The sequence below is a fragment of the Penaeus japonicus genome, unplaced genomic scaffold, assembly GCF_977035675.1.
Source record: "Penaeus japonicus unplaced genomic scaffold, GWHDUDI00000001_assembly GWHDUDI00000032, whole genome shotgun sequence".
Taxonomy (NCBI): Eukaryota; Metazoa; Arthropoda; class Malacostraca; order Decapoda; family Penaeidae; genus Penaeus; species Penaeus japonicus.
The window spans coordinates 19,982,685-20,005,184 of record NW_028234434.1 but is presented as its reverse complement, the minus strand read 5'-3'; the positions used below and the strand labels follow the sequence as shown (position 1 = coordinate 20,005,184).

Sequence of the window (22,500 nt, the reverse complement as noted above, 5' to 3'; positions counted from 1 at the left end):
TTATATATGTAATATATTTATATATATATATATACACATATATTATAAATATATAATATATATATATATATATATATATATATATATATATATGTATATGTTTATATATATATTTATATATATACATATTATATATAATATATATATATATATAAATATATATAAATATATATATATATATATATTATATATATATATACAATATATAAATACATATTATATATATATATATATTAATATATATATATATTATATATATATATATATAAATTTTATATATTTATGCATATATATATATATATATATATAGTATATATATATTATATATATATATATATATAATATATAAATATATATATATATATATAATAATATATAATAATATATATATATATGTAATCTAATATATATCTCTCCTCTACTCTCTCTTTCTCTCAGCTCTCTCTCTCTTTCTCTCTCTCTCTCTCTCTTCTATCTTCTCTCTCTATATATATATATATATATATTATATTATATATATATATATATGTATAATATATATATATATTATGATATATATATTTTATTTATAAATATACATATATACATATACATATTTATATGTATATATAATTATATTATATATTAGATATTGTATATTTAATCATATAGGTATAGAGGATGTACCTTTTTTATTGATCACCACCACTTACACACAACGCACACCACGGCACAGACACCAGACACACAGGACACACACACACACACACGTACTCACAGTACACACACGCAAAATTTTTACATATTATTTAAATCTATTTATCTAGCCTTATATGTGTGTGTGCATATATTATTATATATATTTATATTATATTTATATATCTTATATATATGATATATTAGACATTGACATCAATACACACACCACATATGGGTATGTATGTATATATATATTTCTATATATATTTATATCTATATATATATATTACATGTTTAATGATACAGAAAATATATATATATTATATTAATATATATTTTATATAGTATATACACATAACATACTATACACCACGGTATGTGCGAGTTAAGAAAAAAAAAATCAATAGACCGAGCGTTTGATTACTGTATACGTACGTACATACACATTACAAATAATGCAATTCCAACATAAAAAGATACAATATTAAAAGCTCACAATTCCTTACACATGCTATCAACAGACTTCGAGAAAACGGAAGAGTTCAGCGGCCCACCGAGATCAAGGTATGTTCTGAAGGTCAGCTTGACGGTCGGAATTAAACGTAGTGCGTGACACTTATCTGTTTCTCACAAAATATCTGTTCTCGTTAGTAGGAGCGGTTTTCTATGGGATTGAAGACTACTTCTTGGTTTATATTATCTGTGTGTGTGTGTCTATACCTACGTTTACCCCTTGTGTCCCTATATATATATTATGTATATAGACATTTTTATATGTATATATATTATGAAAATTTATTAAAAAAATATATATACATATATATATGTTTAGATACAATATATATTATATATATATATATATATATATATTTGTATTTATTTATATTTATTTATATATATACAGATACGAGAGAGGGTGAGATGAGAAGGGAGAGAGAGAGTTGAGAGAGAGAGAGAGTGAGGAGAGAGAGAGAGAGAGAAGATAGAGAGATAGAGGAGAGAGAGATAGAGAGAGAAATATAGAGTGAGCGATTAGATAGTGATAGAAAAGATAGATCGATATATAGATGATAGAGAGAGAAGAAAAGGGAGGGGGGAGAGAGAGAGGGAGGGAAAGAGGGAAGAGAGAGAGAAATAAAAAGAAGAGATAGATTTTAAAAATAGAAAAGGGGTTTTAAAAAATGAAAGTTTGGGAAAAGAAAAAAGGGGCGAAGGGAAAATTTATGTATTAAAATTTGTAAGGGATAAAAATTAAAAATTATTATATATAATATTATATATTAAAGATAAAAATTAAAATACAAAATTTTTATATAAAATAATATATTTTTAAAGTTGTTTGCTGTGTGTGTGTGTTGGGGTCGCGCGCTTGCGTTGCGTGTGCGTGTAGGTATTCGTTGGGGTGCCCTGGGAAAATATTTTTAAAAACAAAAAAATTAAAAGAATTTAAAAAATAAAAATTTTTTTGAAGGCCCCTTTTTCTTTTTAAATCTTCTTCCCATTTTTAAAAACACCCCGGGAAATTCGTGCGTTTTTGTTTCCCTTCATTTTTGTGTTCTCAAATATTCAGCATGAACCCTTTTATTAAATTATTATTTATATATATATTTTATATATATATATATATTTTTAAAAATTTTAAAGAATATTTTTATTAAAAAAAATATATAAATTTATATACTTTAACTATACTAAATCTATATATTTTAAAAAAATACAAAACATAAAAACACAAATGTTTTAAAAAAATATATATATATTTATTTAAGAAAATTTATAATATAAAATATATATATTTTATATATATATTTTTTATAATTAAAAAGTGCATATAAAATATACCGTCTATCCCATAATATTTGTGTGGGCGCGCACATACATAAAATTTGAACAAAAAAGTAAATTAAAAATATAAATTTTTTTTTAGATGTATTTTAAAAGGGGGGGCTTTCCCAATATTATTTGAACTAAAAGAAAATTCCCAATAAAGTAACCCGACAAAATGTTAGGGGCCCATCATCATCCTAATTAAGTTTCCAAACAAATTTTCTCTTCGCCCAAAAGAAAAAATAACCCCAAAATTTTAAAAATCAAATATCAAAAACCCCGATTGGGGTAATTTGGGAATTAAAACGGGGAAAAACGACTTGGTATTTTGGGCTTTTTTCCCAGCCCTTTTTTTTCTTTTTAATTACCATCTCTTTTATTTACAATAGGGTAAACCCCTTTTTTCTGCCTTTTTTTCAAATTAAAAATTTAAACATGGGTTTTGCAATAAACCCTTTTTTGATAAAGGGGACGAGGATTTATTTTTAAAAATTTTTTAAACCCAACACATTGTCGGGGACAGGTTTCCCGCGCCTCCCATAAACGGGGGCGGGGGAGTCAAATGAAATCCTATACAATGGGCGTCCCCGGGGAGGGGGATATAAAAATTACTTGGGTAGGGAAAAGAAAATGAAAACTCTTTTGGGAAATTTCTGTTTATTAAACTCGGGGGCAATTTGGGGGTTTTCCAGGGTTTAATTGAAAGGGGAGAAAAAATTTTGGGCTTTTCCTCGGGGCAGAAGTTCAACTCGCCTTTGTTATAAACAAGTCGGGCACAGACCAAGGCACTGGAAATTGCTCCCAACCCAGCGTTTATTTTAAATCGAAAATTCCCCCTTTATAATCCATTTTTCGGACAAAAAAAGGCCCCGCTCCCCGTGCCAAGGCATGGCGGTCCGGGCCCTGTTTTTCCCCCCAAGTTTTTTGGCAAAGATCAATGGGGTTTAAAATCGACGCCCGGGTAGGGTTTGGGGAGATCCCCTTTCGTGGCCCTTGGGGAGCGAGGAAACTCCGCTCGGCATCCTAACTGGAAACGGTGAAAACCGCTTCTTTTCGGGCTGACCAACCTCCCTCCTCAGCTCACGAGAAACCCCAGGTTTGTTCCCCCTTTCCCGTGTTTTAGGGGATGAATTACTTCCCCCTGGGGGAATTTTTTACGGGTTTAAAGGAAAAAGGGTTTTCCCAGTTGGGGGCAAGGGAAAAAAGAAACCCTTCGTCCGTTGGGGGAGGTTTGGGTTTAAGGGCGAGTTTTTTTTGTCTTATTTTCTCACCCTTTTGAAATTTTTCATTTTTGATATCGGGTTGGGGAAAAATAAGTTTTAATTTTAAAATCTCTTTCCAATGTATGGTGAAAGGGGGGTTTAAAACACCTTTTGAAGTTAATTTTTTTAAAAATGAATAAGGTTTTTTGGGGGTTTGGAAAATTTTTTTCTGATCAAGGCAGTAAAGGGGTTGCTTTTTCCTTTGCCCTTTAGCCGTTTGAAAAAAATGCATGTAAATTTTTTTAACTACTCCTAATTTTTAAACCCTACAAAAATAGATAATTATTTTAAAAAATTGGGGGTTTTTTGAAATGGGGGGATATTTTGCCTCACATAACATCATGCAAGATTGTTAAAGTTGTACCCCCTACTACTTATTCTAGCCCCTTTTAAAATTTTCCAAACCCTTCCCTTTTCTTTTCAAATTCTTAAAAAAAGTCAAATGATAACTTTTGTTACCAGGATTGGGCAGCTTTCCTTTGCACTTTTAAAAACCCCCCTCCAAAACTTCCCCATAAGGGGGGTCTGATACTTATAGTTTGTGTAACCCCTAATTTTTTTTTTACTCTAACAAAATCTAATTTTAAAAAAAATTAAAAATGTTCATTGTCTTTTTTCCCCCTTAATTCTTAGTTTTTTTAAAGGGAAAAACTTTTTGGAAAAAACTGCTTCTAATGTAAACTTTTGATATCAATAAAAGTGGGAAAGGGTTTGGGCAAAGTTCAATTTTAAAAATGTCTATAATTAAACCCTGTACAAAAAATTAAATTGGGCCCAAAATTTTAAAAGAATTTTTTAAGAAAATAAAAAGAGGATGTTATTCCTATAATAAAGATTAAAAATTCATAAAATAGCAAGGCAAATTTGGGGAAAATATGTAAAGGAAATTTTTAAATTTCTTCCGGAGCCTCTTTGAATTAAATTGGGAAAAAAAAACCTTTTAAATTTAAATTTGGTTAAAACCATGTTTTTCATAAATTCATGTAAGACAAGTTTTGTAAAAACCTATATATATATATATATATTTTTTTATTTAATTTTTTATTTTATTTTGGAAATTTTAATATATATTATGATTATATATATATTATAATTTTTAATTTTTTTTATATCATTTTAATATTTATATGTATATATAATTTTATTTAAAAATTTTAAATATTATATTTATATATTTTTATTATTTATATATATATTTTTTTATTTAATTTTTATAATTTTTATAAATTTTTTTATATTTATAAAATTTAAATTATTTAATTTTTTTAAATAAAATGTTTTATATTTATTTAAATATTTTTTTATATTTTAAAATATTTTAAATATGTTATATTATTGATAATTTTATATATATATATTTTATATATATATATATAAATATATATAAATAAATAATACCCTACATTCCCAAAAAATTTTATGTTTTATATATATATTTTTATATATATTATAATATTTTTTTAAATTATATATACAAAAAACAACTAAAATACTAAAATACAAAAATAATACCTACAAAAAATTTATATATGTATATATATATATTTTTTATTATATATTAATTATATATATATTTTTTATATATATATATGTGTGTATGTACGTATATATAGATAGATAGATAGATAGATAGATAGATAGATAGATAGATAGATTTATATATATATATACACACATATATGCATATGTAGATATGTATGCATATGTATGTATAGTTATATGCATATGTATTTATTTATGTATTTATTTTTTTTTTTAAGTTATATATGGTTTTACTATAAATTTTTATGTATATGGGATATATATAGAGAGGGGATGGAGAAAAGAAAGTGAGAGAGAAGAAGAGAGAGAAGGGGAGGGGAAAAAGAGGGGGAGAGAGAGAGAGAGGAGGAGGAGGAGGAGAGAGGAGAGGGGAGAGAGGGGGGGGGGGGGGAAAAGAGAGAGAGAGAGGGGGGAAAAAGAGGGGAGAGAGAGGGAAAAAAGTGAGAGAGAGGAAAAAGAAAGAGAGAAAGAGGGAGGGGGAGAAGAAGGGAAAGGGGGAGAGAGGGAGAGGGGGAGAGTGTGAGTGGGGGGAGGGGGGGAAAAAAAGAGAAAAGGGAGAGGGGAAAAGGGAGAGGGAGGGGAGAGGGGAGGGAGGAAAAAAGAGAGAGAGGGCTGTGTGAGTGTGGGGGGTGAGGGAAAAAGGGGAGAGACTGTGAGTGTGGGGTGGGAGAGAGGTGTGAGGTTTTGAGAGGAGGTTGAGTGAGAGAGGGGGTGAAATGGGTGAGTGTTTTGGGAGAGAGAGAGTGTGAGTGGAGAAAAGAGTTAGAGGAGTGGGAGGGGAAAGGGGGAAAGGGGGAGAGAGGAAAGAGGAGAGGGAGAGAGAGAGAGAGGAGAAGAGAGAGAGAGGAGGAGAAGAGGGGAGGGGAAAAGGGGAGAAGGGGGAGAGAGAGGGATGTGGGGAGAGTGTGAGAGTGGAGGGGTTTTGGGGAGGGGAGATGTGGAGAGAATGAGGTTTAAAAGGGGAGGAGTGGAGAGTATGAGAGTGTGAGGGGAGTGAGGAGTGAGGAGTGGGAAGGAATGAGGTAGAGAGAGAGAGAGGGGAAAGAATAGGGAGAGGGAGGGAAATGGGAGAGAGAAAAGAGAGGAGGAAGGAGGAAGAAGAAAAGGAGAGAGAGAGAGAGAGAGAGCGAAAAGGGGGAGAGAGAGGAGAAAAGGGGGAGGGGAAAGAGAGAGAGGAAAGGGGAGAGAGAGAAAGAAAAAGAAAGAGAAAGAGGGGAAAAAGGGAAAGAAAAGGGGGGAAAAAAAAGGAAAAGAGAAAGGGGGAAAGAGGGAAAAGAAAAAAGAAAGAGAAAGAGGGGGGGAAAAAGGAAAGAGAAAGGGAAAAAGGAGGGGAAAAAGGGAAAAAGAAAGAAGAGGAGGGAAAGAGGGGAGAGTGAGAAGGGGAGGGGACGAGAGAGAAAGAAGAAAGAGAAAGGGAAGAGAAAAAAAAGAAAGGGAAAGGAAAAGGAGAGAGAGAGAAAAGGGGAAAAAAGAAAGAGGGAAAAAGAGGGAGAAGAGGGAAAAAGAGGGAGAAGAGGGAAAAAGAGGGGGGGAAGGGGAAAAAAAAGAGAAAGAGGAAAAGAGAAGAGAAAGGAAAGAGAGTGAGGGGAGAGAGAGAGAGAGAGGGAGAGGAGGGGGGGAGGGAAAAAGAGATAGAGGGGGAGAGGGGAGGGAGAGAGAGAGAGAGAGAGAGGGAGGAGGGAGAAGGAGGAGAGAGGAGAGAGAAGAGAGGAGAGGAGAGAGGGGAGGGGAGAGAGGAGAGAGAAGAGAGAGAGGAGAGAGGAGAGGGAGAAGGAGAGGAGAGAGAGAGAGAGAGAGAGGGAAGGGAAAAAAAGAGAGAGGAGGAAGGAGAGAGAGAGAGGGAAAGAAAGAGAGAAGAGAGGGAGAAGAGAGAGAGAGGGAGGGGAGGAGTGGAGAGAGAGGAGAGAGAGAGGGGAGAGAGAGAGAGGAGAGGAGAGAGAGAGAGAGGGAGAGAGGGAGAAGAGAAGAGGAGATGGGAGAGAGGGAGGAGAGGAGAAGAGAGAGTGAAGAGAGAGAGAGAAGAGAGGAGAGAGAGGGAGGAAAGGAGAAAGAGAGAGTGAGAGGAGAGAGAGAGAGAGAGGAGAGTGAGAGATAGAGAGGGGAGGGAAGGGAAGAGGAGAGAGGAGAGAGAGAGAAGAGAGGAGAGGAGGGAAGAGGAGAGGAGAGAGAGGAGAGAGGAGTGAGGGAGGAGAGGAGAGAGGAGAGGAGAGGAGAGGAGAGAGTGAGAAGAGAGAGAGGAGAGGATAGAGAGTGAGAGAGAGAGAGAAAGAAAAGAGAAGAGAGAGAGAGAGAAGAGAAAGGAAATCAATAGAGAGTGATAGAAGGAAACAGTGAGAGATTGGATAAAAAGAAACAGAGAAAGAGTGAGATAGAGGAAACAAGAGAGAGAGAGTAGAGAGGAAACAAGAGAGAGAGTAAGAAGGAAAACCCTCATGAGAGAGAGGAGAGAGAGAAGAGAGAGAGAGAAGAGATGAGGAGGAGAGAGAGAGAGAGAGAGAGAGAGAGAGAGAGAGAGAGAGAGAGAGTGAGAGTGAGAGAAAGGGAAACAGAGAGAGAGAGTGAGAGTGAGTGAGAGTGAGAGTGAGTGAGAGAGAGTGAGAGTGAGTGAGTGAGTGAGTGAGTGAGTGAGTGAGTGAGAGAGTGAGAGAGTGAGAGAGTGAGAGAGAGTGAGAGTGAGAGTGAGAGTGAGAGTGAGAGGGAGAGAGAGAGAGAGAGAGAGAGAGAGAGAGAGAGAGTGGAGAGTGAGAGTGAGAGTGGAAGTGAGAGTGAGAGTGAGAGTGTAGGATGAGAGTGAGAGTGAGAGTGAGAGTGAGAGTGAGAGTGAGAGTGAGAGTGAGAGTGAGAGAGAGAGAGAGAGAGAGAGAGAGAGAGAGTGGGAAAGAGGAAAAGAGAGAGAGAGGGAAATAGGAAAAGAGAGAGAGAGGGAAAGGAATAGAGAGGGAGAGAGAAAGAGTGGGAAAGAGAGAAGTGGGTGTGAGGGAAAGTGTGTGATTGGGTGAGTGGGATTTGTTAGAGTAGATGTAGAGTAGGAAGAGAGAGAGGGAAAAGTGGTGAAGTGGGTAAAGTGAGAGAGGGAGAGTGGAAAAGAAAGAGAGAGGGAAAGAGAGAGAGAGGGGGAAAGAGAAGAGAGGGAAAGAGAGAAAGAGAGAGAGAGGGAGAGAGAAAGAGAGAGAGAGGGAGAGAGGGAAAGAGAGAGAGAGAGAAAGAGAGAGAAAGACAGGGAGAGAGGGAGAGGGAGAGGGAGAGGGAGAGGGAGAGGGAGTGAGAAGGAAAATGTCAAATTGGGAATGAAAGAGAGGGCAGATAAAGGTGGGGATAATAATGAATTTAGGCAGAAAAGAACGAAGGAAGAGATGGGTTGAGTTGGAAATGAAATCAAAAGAAAAGAATAGAAGAGAGAAGAGATGAAAATAGCTGGAATGGAAAGGAAAAAAAAAGAAATAAGAGAGATAATAGAGGAGAGGAAATGAGAAATATGATAGATTAGGTGGAGCTAGTACAGGAACATCTATATTTAGGCACCTGATTTCCTATCATTCCACACCCCTCTTCCATAGTTTATGAGCTGATTGGTTCATAGGAAATGTTCATGCCTCAATCTGTTTATTTGCAGCATATAATCAGACCTGGTTTTTGCATGATAATAGAAATGTAAGTGAATTTAAAGCATTAGCTGTTTTTTATTTCTGGGAAATATATGATACATGGAAACAAATGTGAACTAATAAAAAACACAATAGGCAGTCAACTGTGGTTTGTATAAGCCAGAGATATCTCATATCACGATTAATAAAATTGTAAATAGAACACTTGCTATGGCAACAAAAGTATAGATAGAACACTTACTGTGGCAATACCAGTTATCTCAAAACTATCAGCCACCAGTTGTCATATATTACTGCCAGCATCTAAATGTTTACATTTTAGACACAAAAAAGTCATGAACAGCATTAAACAAAAACAAAAAACAGGTCTGATTAAAAACTATGAACACACTTGGTGTGAATAAAAGGATAGCAACTTGAACATTGTATATTATGCAATCAGTTTCATATCTATGGAAGAGGAGTATAGGTTCTGAACTGATGTAGTACAGTGACTATAGTGAAAGTCAGTAAAGGGAAGATGAGAATTATGAAAATGATGTGATAATTATTAGTGTTGATGATAATGATAATAAATGGAAATGATGAGATAAAGAAATCAGCGATTATAAAAATAGTAAACAAGAGTGATAATAATGATAATAGTATTAATAATAACAAAAATGATACACATAGTGTTTAGGATAATGATGATGATGATAATGATTTTAAGATTTCTCATAGAAATGATGATAGAGATGATAATGATAATTTGAATGATGGTGTTAGAATTGAGTTTGATGATGATATGAAATGGTAATTTTACTACCACTGCTGCTACTGCTACTGTTACTGCTATTGCTATTGTTACTACTGTTTCTGCTATTGGTAATAGTAGTGTTAATGATAATGATGATAATTATCATCATGACATTATTATATATTCATATCACTCCTTCCTTCTTCTTTTTCTTTTATTTCTTTTATCATCTTTTCTTCTTTTCTTCCTCTTCTTTTCTTGTTTTTCTTGTTGTTATTGTTTTTTTTACTTCTTCATCTTCTTTTCTTGTTTTTCTTGTTGTTATTGTTTTTTTTACTTCTTCATCTTCTTCTTCCTCTTTTTCTTCTTCTTCTTCTTCTTATTATTATTATTATTATTCTCCTTCTTTGTCTTCTTCCTTTTCCTCTTCTTTTTCTTCTTCTTTTTCTTCTCTTCCTCCTCTTCCTCCTCCTCCTCCTCCTCCTCCTCCTCCTCCTCCTCCTCCTCCTCCTCCTCCTCCACCTCCTCCTCCTCCTCCTCCTCCTCCTCCTCCTCCTTCCTCCTCCTCCTCCTGCTCCTCCTCCTCCTCCTGCTTTCCTGCTCCTCCTCCTCCTCCTCCTTCCTGCTCCTCCTTCTGCTCCTCCTCCTCCTCCTGCTTTCCTCCTCCTCCTCCTCCTCCTCCTTCCTGCTCCTCCTTCTGCTCCTCCTCCTCCTCCTCCTCCTTCTTCTTCTTCTTCTTCTCTTTCTCCTTCTTCCTCCTCCTCCTCCTCCTCCTCCTCCTCCTCCTCCTCCTCTCCTCCTCCTCCCCCTCCTCTCCCCTCCTCCTCCTCCTCCTCTCCCTCCTCCTCCCCCCTTCTCCTCTCCCTCCTCCTCCTCCTCCTCCTCCTCCACCTCCTCTCTCCTCCTCCTCCTCCTCCTCCCTCCTTCCTCCCTTCTCCCTCCTCCTCCTTTCCTCCTCCTCCTCCTCCTTTCCTCTTCTCCTCCTTTCCCCTACTTCCTCCTTCCTCCTCCTCCTCCTCCTCCTCCTCCTCCTCCTCCTCCTCCTCCTCCTCCTCCTCCTCCTCCTCCTCCTCCTCCTCCTCCTCCTCCAATGTATTCTGTTTCTTCATCAGTTTACCCAACAGACATTCATGTCTTTTTAAAAGGTTACAGCAGGTTATTGTAATTAATGTGTTTAAAATATTTTCAGGTAGAGGAGCTCATCTTGTTGCCAACTCACTGTCACACATTTGTCAAGGGACATGACCGGCCATATTATTTCCGCCACAACAATAACAATTACAATAAGAACAATACGTCTCACTCCCGCTGCCTGCCATGTTCAAGGTCTTCGTACCAATTTATCGAAAGGTATGTTGTTGTTTTTTTAATGCCACTGTTGTTAGTGTTATGATAATCACTATAATTGTTAGATACATAAGGGAGATGCCTATTTCTTCATCTTATGTCTGTGTATCAAGGTGATTAGAAATGTTTCAAAAAGATCATATAGGTGAGTGAATAATCAGCTGAATATATATCATCAGTTTTTTATGATCAAGTACATTTTTAAACACATACTTATGATTTATATTCATCCATTTAATAATGAGTATATTTAATGCTCTTTACCTATGTTAAATCCTTTTGCATATTTTTGACAACTTTGGCCACCAAGGAGAAAATCTGAGCCTGTGTATTTATATTGTATTTATCAGCTAAATTCAGCTCAATGTTTTTCCATATAATTCCTTGTTTGATTTTCAAATATCAACATAAAGTACAAATCTTACCCTTCAAAATTAATTGAAAATCAGTGTAGAGAGGAAAAGAGCAAGGGTAACACAGAAGCTTTCTGATAAGCAATCTGTACTCAAAAGGGTTCAGTCTGTTCATCTGTATCTTTATATATATGTATATGTGATATATAATAAAATGTACTATGATACGATATCTTTCATATATAGAAAGACAGGAACAGAGTTATAGATATTGATCTTAACAGAAGGATCAAGCTGAACAAATCCTTGACTTTCCAGCGCACAGGAATCCTTGCAGAGCATCATCACAAACAGCAGGAGTCTCCGGGGATTGTCTTTAGGATGCATCCAAGACCTCACAGACCAAGCGGACATCTTCCTCCCCCTCTTGGCTCGTCACCAGTCCAGTAGCCTCAACACCTTGTGCTTGGCCTCTGTCAAGTATGACCCTGACTCCTATGCTCTGCTTGACATCACGCCCGACAATTTTACATCGTTTACTAACCTTCAGGTATGAGGTGTTTAGCTATTTAGATTTTTGAAGATACATATGAGGTATTTCTACAGTGTGGAAAGAAATTTTCTAGAATGTTTGTCAAGTGATGTGCTAAATTATATTATATCTTGTTCATGGTGTTTGACTTATAGTTTATGATTGCAAAGTAAAGGGAACATTTTTTTGAGGCTGTGAGAGAAATTGTTGTTATGTCAGTCTCATTGTAGTAACAAATAAGTTTAAAAGAAAAAAAAAATCTTTGTCTTTTGTGTTATTTAGAAAATATTCTAGGAAAAAACACATAATGAACTCTTTTAATATGTCAGTGCTTAACAAAACAGTTTGCATCACAGGTACTAACCCTAGATTATGACTACATGAGTGATCGGTTACTGAGTGTGCTGTCCACCCCTTACAACGCACCTCTAAGGCGACTCGTCCTGCATGTCCATGGAATCGACCAAACTCACCGTGGGACAACAGAGTATATGTGGTATCGCTTCAAACAACAACAGTAAGTAATGTGTTTTTATAGGTTACGGCACATTACATGCATACATAGGATTAGGCATTCTTGATGGCAATGTATAGATCAAGGTAAATAGATACAAAAATATACAGAAAAGCCTTTGTAACCCACAGCTAAGTTTGTTCAACTTTCTTACAAATATTGACACATATGGAACGTTTAAGATCATGACATGTACTATTTGGTAGATATTTTCAAAATATTTTATAAACAAACAATTTTGAAAGAATGGTATACTAATTTTATTTCTCTCTCTGAAGCCCACAGTGCTCCTTGGTGATGAACTTGATGCATTCATATGATGGAGTGGAACAACTTGGCTCAGGACTCTTACACCCATCCATGCCTCTCACACACTTCAGGGCCTTCTTCTGTGAATGGGTAAGTGATTGCACTTTGCCCATTCTAGTTTTCAGTTTTTATTGTTTGTTATTCATCGTACTGACATTTTTTAATGTCATGCTACTTGAGAATTGGCCAATTGAAGTGATGTGATTATATGTGAAAGGACTCTCTCTGGTCTATCATGCATAGGATTGCTAAGGAAAATACTTAAAAAACAATAGGAATAATAATTATATTATTCAGCTGAAGATGTTGAAAAAAATTATTTAGAAGAATTCACTTGGGAATCAGATACTGTCATGTTAAACTTTTGATGCCAGGAGTGCATGTATACAGAAGCAGTGCAATGTGGTTTTGTTTTATAAAAGAGAAAATACTCACAGATAGTTCCTTAAGTGCTCAGTTACCCCAGAGTCAGTTAGTAGGCCTATTTAACCTTACCTGTTTATCCCATTCCTTGAATTTCTGACAATAAGGTTTTTGTTTTTGTTATGTTAATTTTGTTGTCATCAATTTAATCCATTAACGCTGAGTGGCAAGATATCAAGTCGAGTGGTGGCAGGATCAGTCACCAGGGACAAGATATTTTGTCATGGCTCCCTCCTGGCCAGTGTGCTGGGTGATCGGGCGCATAGCACTTGGCCATGGCCAGAGTGGGCGAATAGCCCGAGGCGTTAGCCATATGCATTTGAAATATCCCAGTATTTTGACCATTTGGTGCCAGAACAGCCCTGTTGGCAACGGGCTAACAGTTATAGTAATAATAATTGTGATAATGATATTAACCCATTCAAGATGAGCCCCATCTTCAGATGTACATCCTGGGCTGGGCATCTTAACCCATTAGCACCGGATGGCATGATTTGCTGCCAAGGCAAAGTCGGTCATAGAGGTGGATGGCACTGTGCCAGACAATGTAAACCTGCCATCCTACTGCATACATATTTTATTAATACTGCAACCAATGAGTTAAGATGTGTTTTTATTATTTTCTATTATTATCTAGACTTAAGCAATGAGAATGAGTCTATATTGAATATATTAGGAAAGAGATGATAATTAGCATTTTTTATGGTGCATTAATTATACAAGGGATGGAATAGCTACCTTATATTATTAACAAAATTTTTTTTTGTAAAAGTGATCAGATCACATTGAAGAGCATCCATAGCAGATGGGTCATTAATGAAAATATTAGTAAAATTCTCATAGTGATGAAACTCATCTATCATACATACTTTTGTTGTATCCACATGTATTTGTAATGTGACATACACTAGAAATGATTTAGAAAAAAAATGTGTATTGTATGTAGAACTTGAATATCATGGTTTGCATTTATAGATCTCTTAACAAAAGCTCAGGCCACAACTTTTCTCCAAAAATAATTATTTTGGTCTCAAAATATTTAGAATACAAAGCTGCAGGGGCTCTCCATTTTACTCTAAAAAATAATGAACAGATAGATAGATGAAACATGTAAATAAAAGAAAAAATCATAGAACAAAAACATACTAACAATCCCCTTAGCACTTTGAAAACAAGAGAAAAAGTAAATAATCAGGCAAAATTAATACGATTTTTATATACTTGCTGTTTACTATGAAAAGGAATGTTGCATATGCCTTGTTTTTTTAAACCTAGAGAAAAGTGGGTTTTGCAGCTTTTATACTATAAGACAGATCGAATATTTGTCACAATGACAAGGTATACATAGGATGCCTTTGAAACTGTTATTCTTGGATCTTCTAGAGATTGAAGGTACAACTTTATTTCAATAAAAATAATTCTATGTCAAAACAATGAAGGAAAATGGGAATTCAGAGGCCCCTTAACTTGACAAGTAATCATAGAGTAAATGTAAAACAGCTTCATGAGTTTTGTTCATAGCATGAATAATGCAGTTTTTTTGCAAATGCTTGTATAGAATTTTTTCTTTTAAGTTAGTTTATTTCTCAGGTTGTGTTATTTGTTTAATTAACATTTTTTTTTTTGTTGTAATACTTTTTTCTATATGAATGTAAGCATATACAGTTGCATAGAATGCCATTGTTACTAATACTAAAATGGGAGCTCACATAAAAGATTTGATTCTTTGTTTCAAGTGTATTAGTTTTGATTCAGAGTAATTTCATTAGCCATCAGTAGATTAGAGAAATATCAGTACGTGGTACATAGTCCATAGTTTTAAGCATGTTTTGAATACATCCAGTAATCTTCTTTAGTTTTTGATTTTGTTATTATTCATTATCTTTTAAGATCAATGTAGCAGCTCTTCGCTTGATGACCATGTGGTACAGTGAAACGCTGCGTCATCTCACCATCGTGGATGCCCTGGACCACAGTGGTTGGGGCATGCTCACCGAGGGCCGTGACGATGACCAGGAAACACCAGATCCACTTGTGATGTTGGCCTGGAAATGCAAAAATCTGGAGCACCTTACTCTTTGTGGTAAGTAGTCTTACATATTTTGTTTTAATTTATGTTGGCCTGGAAATGCAAAAATCTGGAGCACCTATACATATTTAATTGGAAGTGACTAGATTGGTGTGGTTATTTTGGTAAGTAGCATAAGATATTTAATATTGACTTGGATGTTTCAATATGTTTTTGATAGATGGATATTTTTTATTTTTTATTTTTTGAGAACCTGCCTAAAGGATTGAAGTTCTGTATAGTGTCCAGAAACAAGAAAGTAAGTCCATCCATCAACTGTTTTCTTTTACATTGGATATAGTTAGGTAATTCATGGACTTGAGGCTGTAGTCCCAGTAAACTTTAGATGCATGTGGCATTTTTTTTGTTTGCAAGGGTGATTGTGTATTTAAAGATAATTATGAGATTACAGGTTTTCATGGAGAACATACAAAGCATTTATAAAAGAAATTGGGTTTCATGCTATAGAAAAAGGATGTATGTATGTTATATATTCACTCTGTCTTCTTTATGATGTAAGGTGTATATCATTTAAACCCATTGTGTACAGGTTTCATGACATACATGACACAGGGGCTTTGGCCCGACAATGGGCGTCATAATGTACATGACGTTCAGGGATTTTGGATCACCTAACATCCAAAACCTAGATGGCACCACTTTCTTCTAGCACTAGCAGGAGAGAGAACCTTGAATGGCACCTATCCACTGTCTCTAGCAAGCACTATCTTTATAGAATGATGGCACACAGCAAGTTGCTGACCTCTTGCTCTAAAGTACTGCCGATGAAGGATGTGCAAGGAGAACGAGAAGAGGAAGGTGACTCAAACCAAGCCCAGTGTCTAAAATGTGCCCTTGTGCTAGTAGGGATGCCTTTTATTGTGGCACTCACAGTCATAAGCACAGGTTTCCTTCCTCTTCCCTTCCTCTTCATGTTATTTTCATTGTAGATGGTTATATGTTTAGCATTCATTATGACAGTACATAAATATGAAAAAATAAAATTGCTTTTTGTCCTCCCATAAAACACTGAGAATAAAGAAAATAATGAGCTGATATGGATCCTATACTACAATTTTAGCCAGTTGCAACATTGATAGTGGGAAAAGTCAGAGTATATTGTGTTAAACTATCTCTCTCTGAAATAAAATCCATCCTTGAGAATGGACAAACGAATTTATCCCCCGTCCGCAATAGTGTATAACTTTCATGATATCCCTTGAATATAAGTATGTATTTATATACACATGTATATTGGTTTTTCATCTGAGGGAAGGCTATTATCTATGCTTATTTTATTCTTTCAGGCTATGGGTACGGAGGGAGTGACGTGGTGGCTATAGCTCGTCTGCGAGGGGCAGGGCTGAAAGAACTACGCATTCCTGAAGATTGCCTTGAAGCAGATGAGTCCCATGAACTTGCTGACGAGGAAGATATTGAAAATATTGCAGAGGTATTGTCATCCTCTTACTTTTTTTGCAGTTTATGATGATAACTATACTATGTACCCAGTACATATATACTGTACATATATATAATAGATTTTATATTTATATATGAATATATGTTTTGTTATGTTGATATTGATCCCTGTGTAATCATAATCTTATGTAAGTTTAAGAATGTTGACGTGTAGCCTTATGATATTTTTCCTTTTGCCAGGACGTGTCAGCTGGCCTGAGTAGAACTTGGCGGCCTCTTACTCTATCTGACCTCCATCCATGTGTCCGTACCACCAGCAAGATCTCTGACACTGACCAGTATATGCTCTCCATTGTGCTGTCAGACTCGGTAATCAGCTGAAAATTGTCCGAAAGATGGAAAAAAATGGCGGGAGAATTCCAGCATCATAAAAGAGGTATTGTATTTTAAAAATAGAAATTTTCTGTGCAGAACAACCAAGGTGAAATAGATATGGAGGATTTCTCCTTCTGTACCAAATGAAAATATCAGATTTGGTGCAAAGATACATGCCAAAAAATAAGACACAGTTGCTGAAAGACTCAAAGGTATATGTGAGATATGTGTCTGAGTCCAATATGGCTATTACGAAGAGAAGATGTATATATTTGTATTTTTTTCTTTCTTTTTTGAGATGCATCGCAGGGAAGACTATTTACAGTTGGGTCTTTTGATCAGTGCCCTCTGTAGGTGTTTCCATCAATATGTTCCTATAGACATCCTGAAGATAAATACTGGTATGAGTCAGGACAGCTTCCATGCTAGACATTTTAAATCTTCATTACAGCATAACCTTCCATATTTAAGATATTTGTTTTGTATTTTAGGGGTAAGTTATCTCCCTCTTGAGATAATACCTTGTTAAATCTGTCCATGAACAGTGGACAATATTATCTTCATTTTGGGTGTCAACAACCTGTTTATCTGGTCACTAAGAAGCTTCCCATAAGCTGGAACAGGTTAACAGCTGTTTTACCTGTATTGGAGGCAGCCAAAGTCTGGAAGCACATAACTGGAGGCTTTCCTAAAATCTGTGATTTGATATTTTTCTTGTGTATGTATGTAGAAGTATACTCAAAACCAAGACAACTATAAACATTAATTACAACCGTGTAAGAATGGCAGAAGAACAGACCTATTTCTATTTAGATGGTTTTAGAAAAGCTTTAAAAGAAATTATTTTCTTGGAAACATTTTATCTTAAGATCTGTGTTCAGTAGAACAGTGATGATTACAAAGAACTTTAGTGTGCAATAGTAAAAGATCTTTTGCAATATATATTTGAGATGCTAGCACAAGGACTGCATACAGATAGAATACTGAGAGAGAACAGTCTGCCTTCAACTTTAAAACATCAATAAGCATCTTTGAATCCACTCTCAAAAAGTTAACAATATGTCATCGCAGTCTGACAGTAAACATCTTGATTTTATGAATAATATTATAAGCTGTAGGATTTTTATGAGTTAGCCAAACTCCTGTAAATAGAGTTGTAGAAGGGACAAAATATATAATTCTAGTTTTTTGGTTTTGTGTAGGAGATATTAGTTTTATTTATTGATATTATTTTTTCAAATGTATGAATATTGGTTAAGTTACAGGAGTTTACATGTAGGAGTACCAATTCCACTTACATTTTAAATGCTAAGAGGATAAATGAAAGCATGAAAAGCACTAGTCCTCAGAAATAGAATACTGTACTTTGATAACCTGTGGATCTTAGGTGTGAGTAAATGTACATTGTTGTCAAAGCAGACCATTGGAATGAGTGAGTGCATGAAAGGCATATGGGAATGGAAATTTGAAGGTAGAGGGAAAGAGAGGAGAGAAATGATATTGCTTTGCAGTCATTCTACCTTCTGATGAAGCTAATCCTTATAGTTGATAACACTTGTAGATTTGTCCTTGAATATTTGTGAAACTCTACAGTGTCTCTTTTTTCATCTGCTGCATGTCATATAGGGTACCGCATTCCAAATTTCTTATTGGAGGAATTGATTAAGCAAAGACACAGTTAGCATAAATTATTGGTAGAGGAAAAACACCAAGTTGTGGAGCAGTTCAGTTTTTGGAAAGACTGAATAGAAAAAAATAATTAAAAAATTAGTTATTCACGTTAACATCATCCAGGTTAGATTTTTCTGGAAAAGTAAATCATGCCAAAGACAATCAATATGGTCAATACATATATTTTTTTTTATTACTGGTAATATTATATTCATTTTTTCGTTAGCTCTATTTTTGACCCAAGAAGTTTAAAAGAGTAAGATCCAAGTTGTACTCAAATTTCACTCAAAATATATGCAAAATTCATGTGAGGATATTTAAATTAATTTAGAAACACACTATCATATGCATACAGGATAATCTTAAGTTATGCAAAATACTTGAGAAATGATATATCCAAACATCTTTTAAAGTTTAGTAAATTCCATTTACTTTTTTTGACATTCCTTCAAAACTTGAGAATCAACAGTTATCAGCAGCAGTTTGTGTACAAGTATAAGATAAAGAGCTTCTATCACATCCGATTCCAGGATGTGAAAAATGTACAGATGAGATGTAGGGGAAGAGGACTTAGAAGATTAGGCATTGGGATTATTTTTCCTGTTCTGTTTTTTTCTATCTGTGTCTTAGTTCCTGTTATTTTCTTGTTGCATGCTCCTTTCTCTTTCATGATTTCTCTTCCTTCCTCATGTTTTTCCTTTTCCCTATCCCTATCCCTTTTGCTTTCCCTTCCCCTTCCCCCCCTTCCCCCTCCCCCTCCCCCTCCCCTTCCCCCATTCTCCCCTTCTCCCCTTCTCCCTTCCCCCCCTTCTCCCTCTTCCCTCCCAGCCCCTCCCATTCCTCTCACTCTACCCCCTCCTCTTCCCCTTTCTAGTCTTCCACAGCCTCATCCTCTTCCTCTTCCTCTACGTCTACCTCTACCTCCTCTTCCAGGAGGCAATATATCTGTCATACCCTGATACCAAGGTATATAATAGGTAACCCCAATTCAATATTAGTGACTTCAGATTTCTGGATATGTCACCCTGACTGGCATAATAGATGCTGAGATATGATTTTTATCTTGGAGAGACAAACAAAACACACATATGTACACACTTAGATACTTGCATAGACACACATCCAGGCATATGCAAATGCACATACATGTACACAGATACCCATCCACCCATGCACACACCCACCTACCTTTGCACACAACCACCCATGCACACACACACACACACACCCATGCAGACACCCAACCATCCACTCACCTTTGCACACAACCACCCATGCACACACATACCCACACATGCACACACACACACATGCACACATCCACCCATACACACATCCACCCATACACACATGTGCCCACCCATGCACACAATTACCCACACATGCCCACACCCAACCACCTAGCCACCCTTACTCCCAACCACCTATATCCCCTACTAACCACTCACCCAACCACCCAGCTACCCACACCCATTCACACACAATTATACTCATGTGCAGATACACTTAGACTTTGACTCACACTTACACACACTCACACTCACACACACTCACACACACTCACACACACTCACACTCTCACTCTCACTCTCACTCTCACTCTCACTCTCACTCTCACACTCACACTCTCAATTTTACTCTTACTCTTACTCTCATTCTCTCACACTCTCACTCACATTTACACTCACACTCACATTTACACTCACATTTCACTCACATTTACACTCACATTTACACTCACATTTCACTCACATTTCACTCACATTTCACTCACATTTACACTCACTCACACTCACACTCACACTCACACTCACACTCACACTCACACTCACACTCACACTCACACTCACACTCACTCACACTCACACTCACACTCACACTCACACTCACACTCACACTCACACTCACACTCACACTCACACTCACGCACACACACACACACACACACACACACACACACACACACACACACACACACACACACACACACACACACACACACACACACACACACACACACACACACACACACACATACATACATACATACATACATACATACATACACATACATACATACATACATACATACATACATACATACATACATATACACACACATGCACAGTATAATGAATACCTTTCAAAATCCACCTATCCTTTCCTTTTTAACAGCAAAGTCACAGACAACAGATTTTGGTGTATGTATGTATGTGTTCATATATGTATGTATGTATGTATGTATGTGTTTTGTTTCTCTGTTTGATTTGTACAGTATCTCTTTTATGTTTCTGATCCCTTCTACGAAAGTTTGATTTAATTTTTCTATCCTAATTTCATGTTGTGTTAATATGTTAGAGCGAATATTGATGTAAGTTTCGTGAATATTTATAATTTTTTGTATTTTTCTAAATGAGAACAACCTATAGCAACTAATGCAATTGGTGACCATAACAATTTATAAAACATATTTTTGCCTGCCAATCGATATACTATAAGATATATGATATATCTCAAGATGAACCAAACTTGAAGATCTTGTAAACCACAGGATATGAATGGCTAGCAGGAACATGATATTTTTTTATTAAGATAGTATTAGATTGTATTTATGATGTTCTGTCATTGAGGAATAGGTCTTTTTCCATTGTCATTGTTGATGGACTTTGAGTTTTAACATTTTTTTTTTTTTTTTTTTTTAGTTTGTGTTGTGATTAGGGATTTGCATCTCATAAGGACCTTTCATTGAAGATTGATATATAATGTTTATTGGAAAGACATGATTTAAATCACTTTATTATTCAAAGTGGAGTAATTTCTCAAATTACACAATATACCACACATCAATAGTAATATGTCTATAATTGTCTTTCAGCACCTAAATAGGTGTTTCAAGTAAGAGTAACAAAAGAACACAGTATTGTAGGGTTTCTATTTATTTATAACCACATAACAAGTTTCTAAGTAAAAAAAAAAAAAAAGAAAACGGAAACATCACATTCTATCCAGAAGTTCCACAGTAGCGATAAGAGATGTCTGTGTAACCGCAAGAACTTCAGCCATTGTGTAATGTAGAGCGCCAAGGGAAGGAAACCTAGAGTCTCAGGGTGTGAGAACGCTCTCCAGTATTATGTCTCCTCTCTATGGTTGCCCATCTTGACATTAAGGCTCAATCACCATCATCCCTAAGTGTGTGCGTGTGTGAAAAGCTGTTTTAGTGATGAAGCAAGTGTTTTCATCAGCAGTGGTCTCTTCAGAGTTCAGTCCACCACCAGGCCAAAACCATTCCCCATCCCAGGATTATTGTGACCTTATTGATTATTGTATCAAGACTTCACAGTATTCTCACTAAGGGAGCCATGCAAAGGCACAAAATTCTCATTAAAATTAAGGGATTATGAGTCAATTATATCGTTGTTAAGTTATTTTTTATGTGGTCCTTGCCTGAGCTATTCAGAATCAATAGGTTTTTATTTAAGTTAGTGTAATGTCGTTGTCAATAATATTGAAGTACTATAGATCAGTTGTATTGCCAGTTGTGGTAAGTGTTTTTGGTTCTGATCCAAAAACCTGATAAATGTTGACAGCAGAAAGCAAGTATACAAGCACTTTTAACTTGTCATGTAAATCTGGTGTAGAGATGGATTAGGTATTTATTCACAATGTTAAGTAGTATAAAAAGCACTAGGAGCAGTATTTTTTTATAATTGATGTACTAGCATTGTTATGGCATGATGATATAGTAATGTTTAAAAAGCTCTCTCCAAGAACATGGTTAAGAAATTCCTCACATTCTGAAGATATGAATATTTGCAAAAAGAAATGTGTTTTAG

The 22,500-nt window shown here is 35.7% G+C and overlaps 1 protein-coding gene across 1 annotated transcript in view; it reads left to right on the top strand.

The window, feature by feature from the left end:
- Positions 1 to 18,535, top strand: part of LOC122257766 (F-box only protein 33) — a 20,837-nt gene extending 2,302 nt beyond the window's left edge. The window contains exons 2-8 of the mRNA XM_043023264.2: positions 10,843 to 11,003; positions 11,672 to 11,903; positions 12,242 to 12,402; positions 12,678 to 12,798; positions 15,022 to 15,214; positions 16,507 to 16,652; positions 16,862 to 18,535. Coding sequence (XP_042879198.1) covers positions 10,843 to 11,003; positions 11,672 to 11,903; positions 12,242 to 12,402; positions 12,678 to 12,798; positions 15,022 to 15,214; positions 16,507 to 16,652; positions 16,862 to 17,002 — 1,155 coding nt within the window. The 3' untranslated portion in view covers positions 17,003 to 18,535. The remainder of the gene's footprint in view (positions 1 to 10,842; positions 11,004 to 11,671; positions 11,904 to 12,241; positions 12,403 to 12,677; positions 12,799 to 15,021; positions 15,215 to 16,506; positions 16,653 to 16,861) is intronic.
- The last annotated feature ends 3,965 nt before the right edge of the window (positions 18,536 to 22,500 follow it).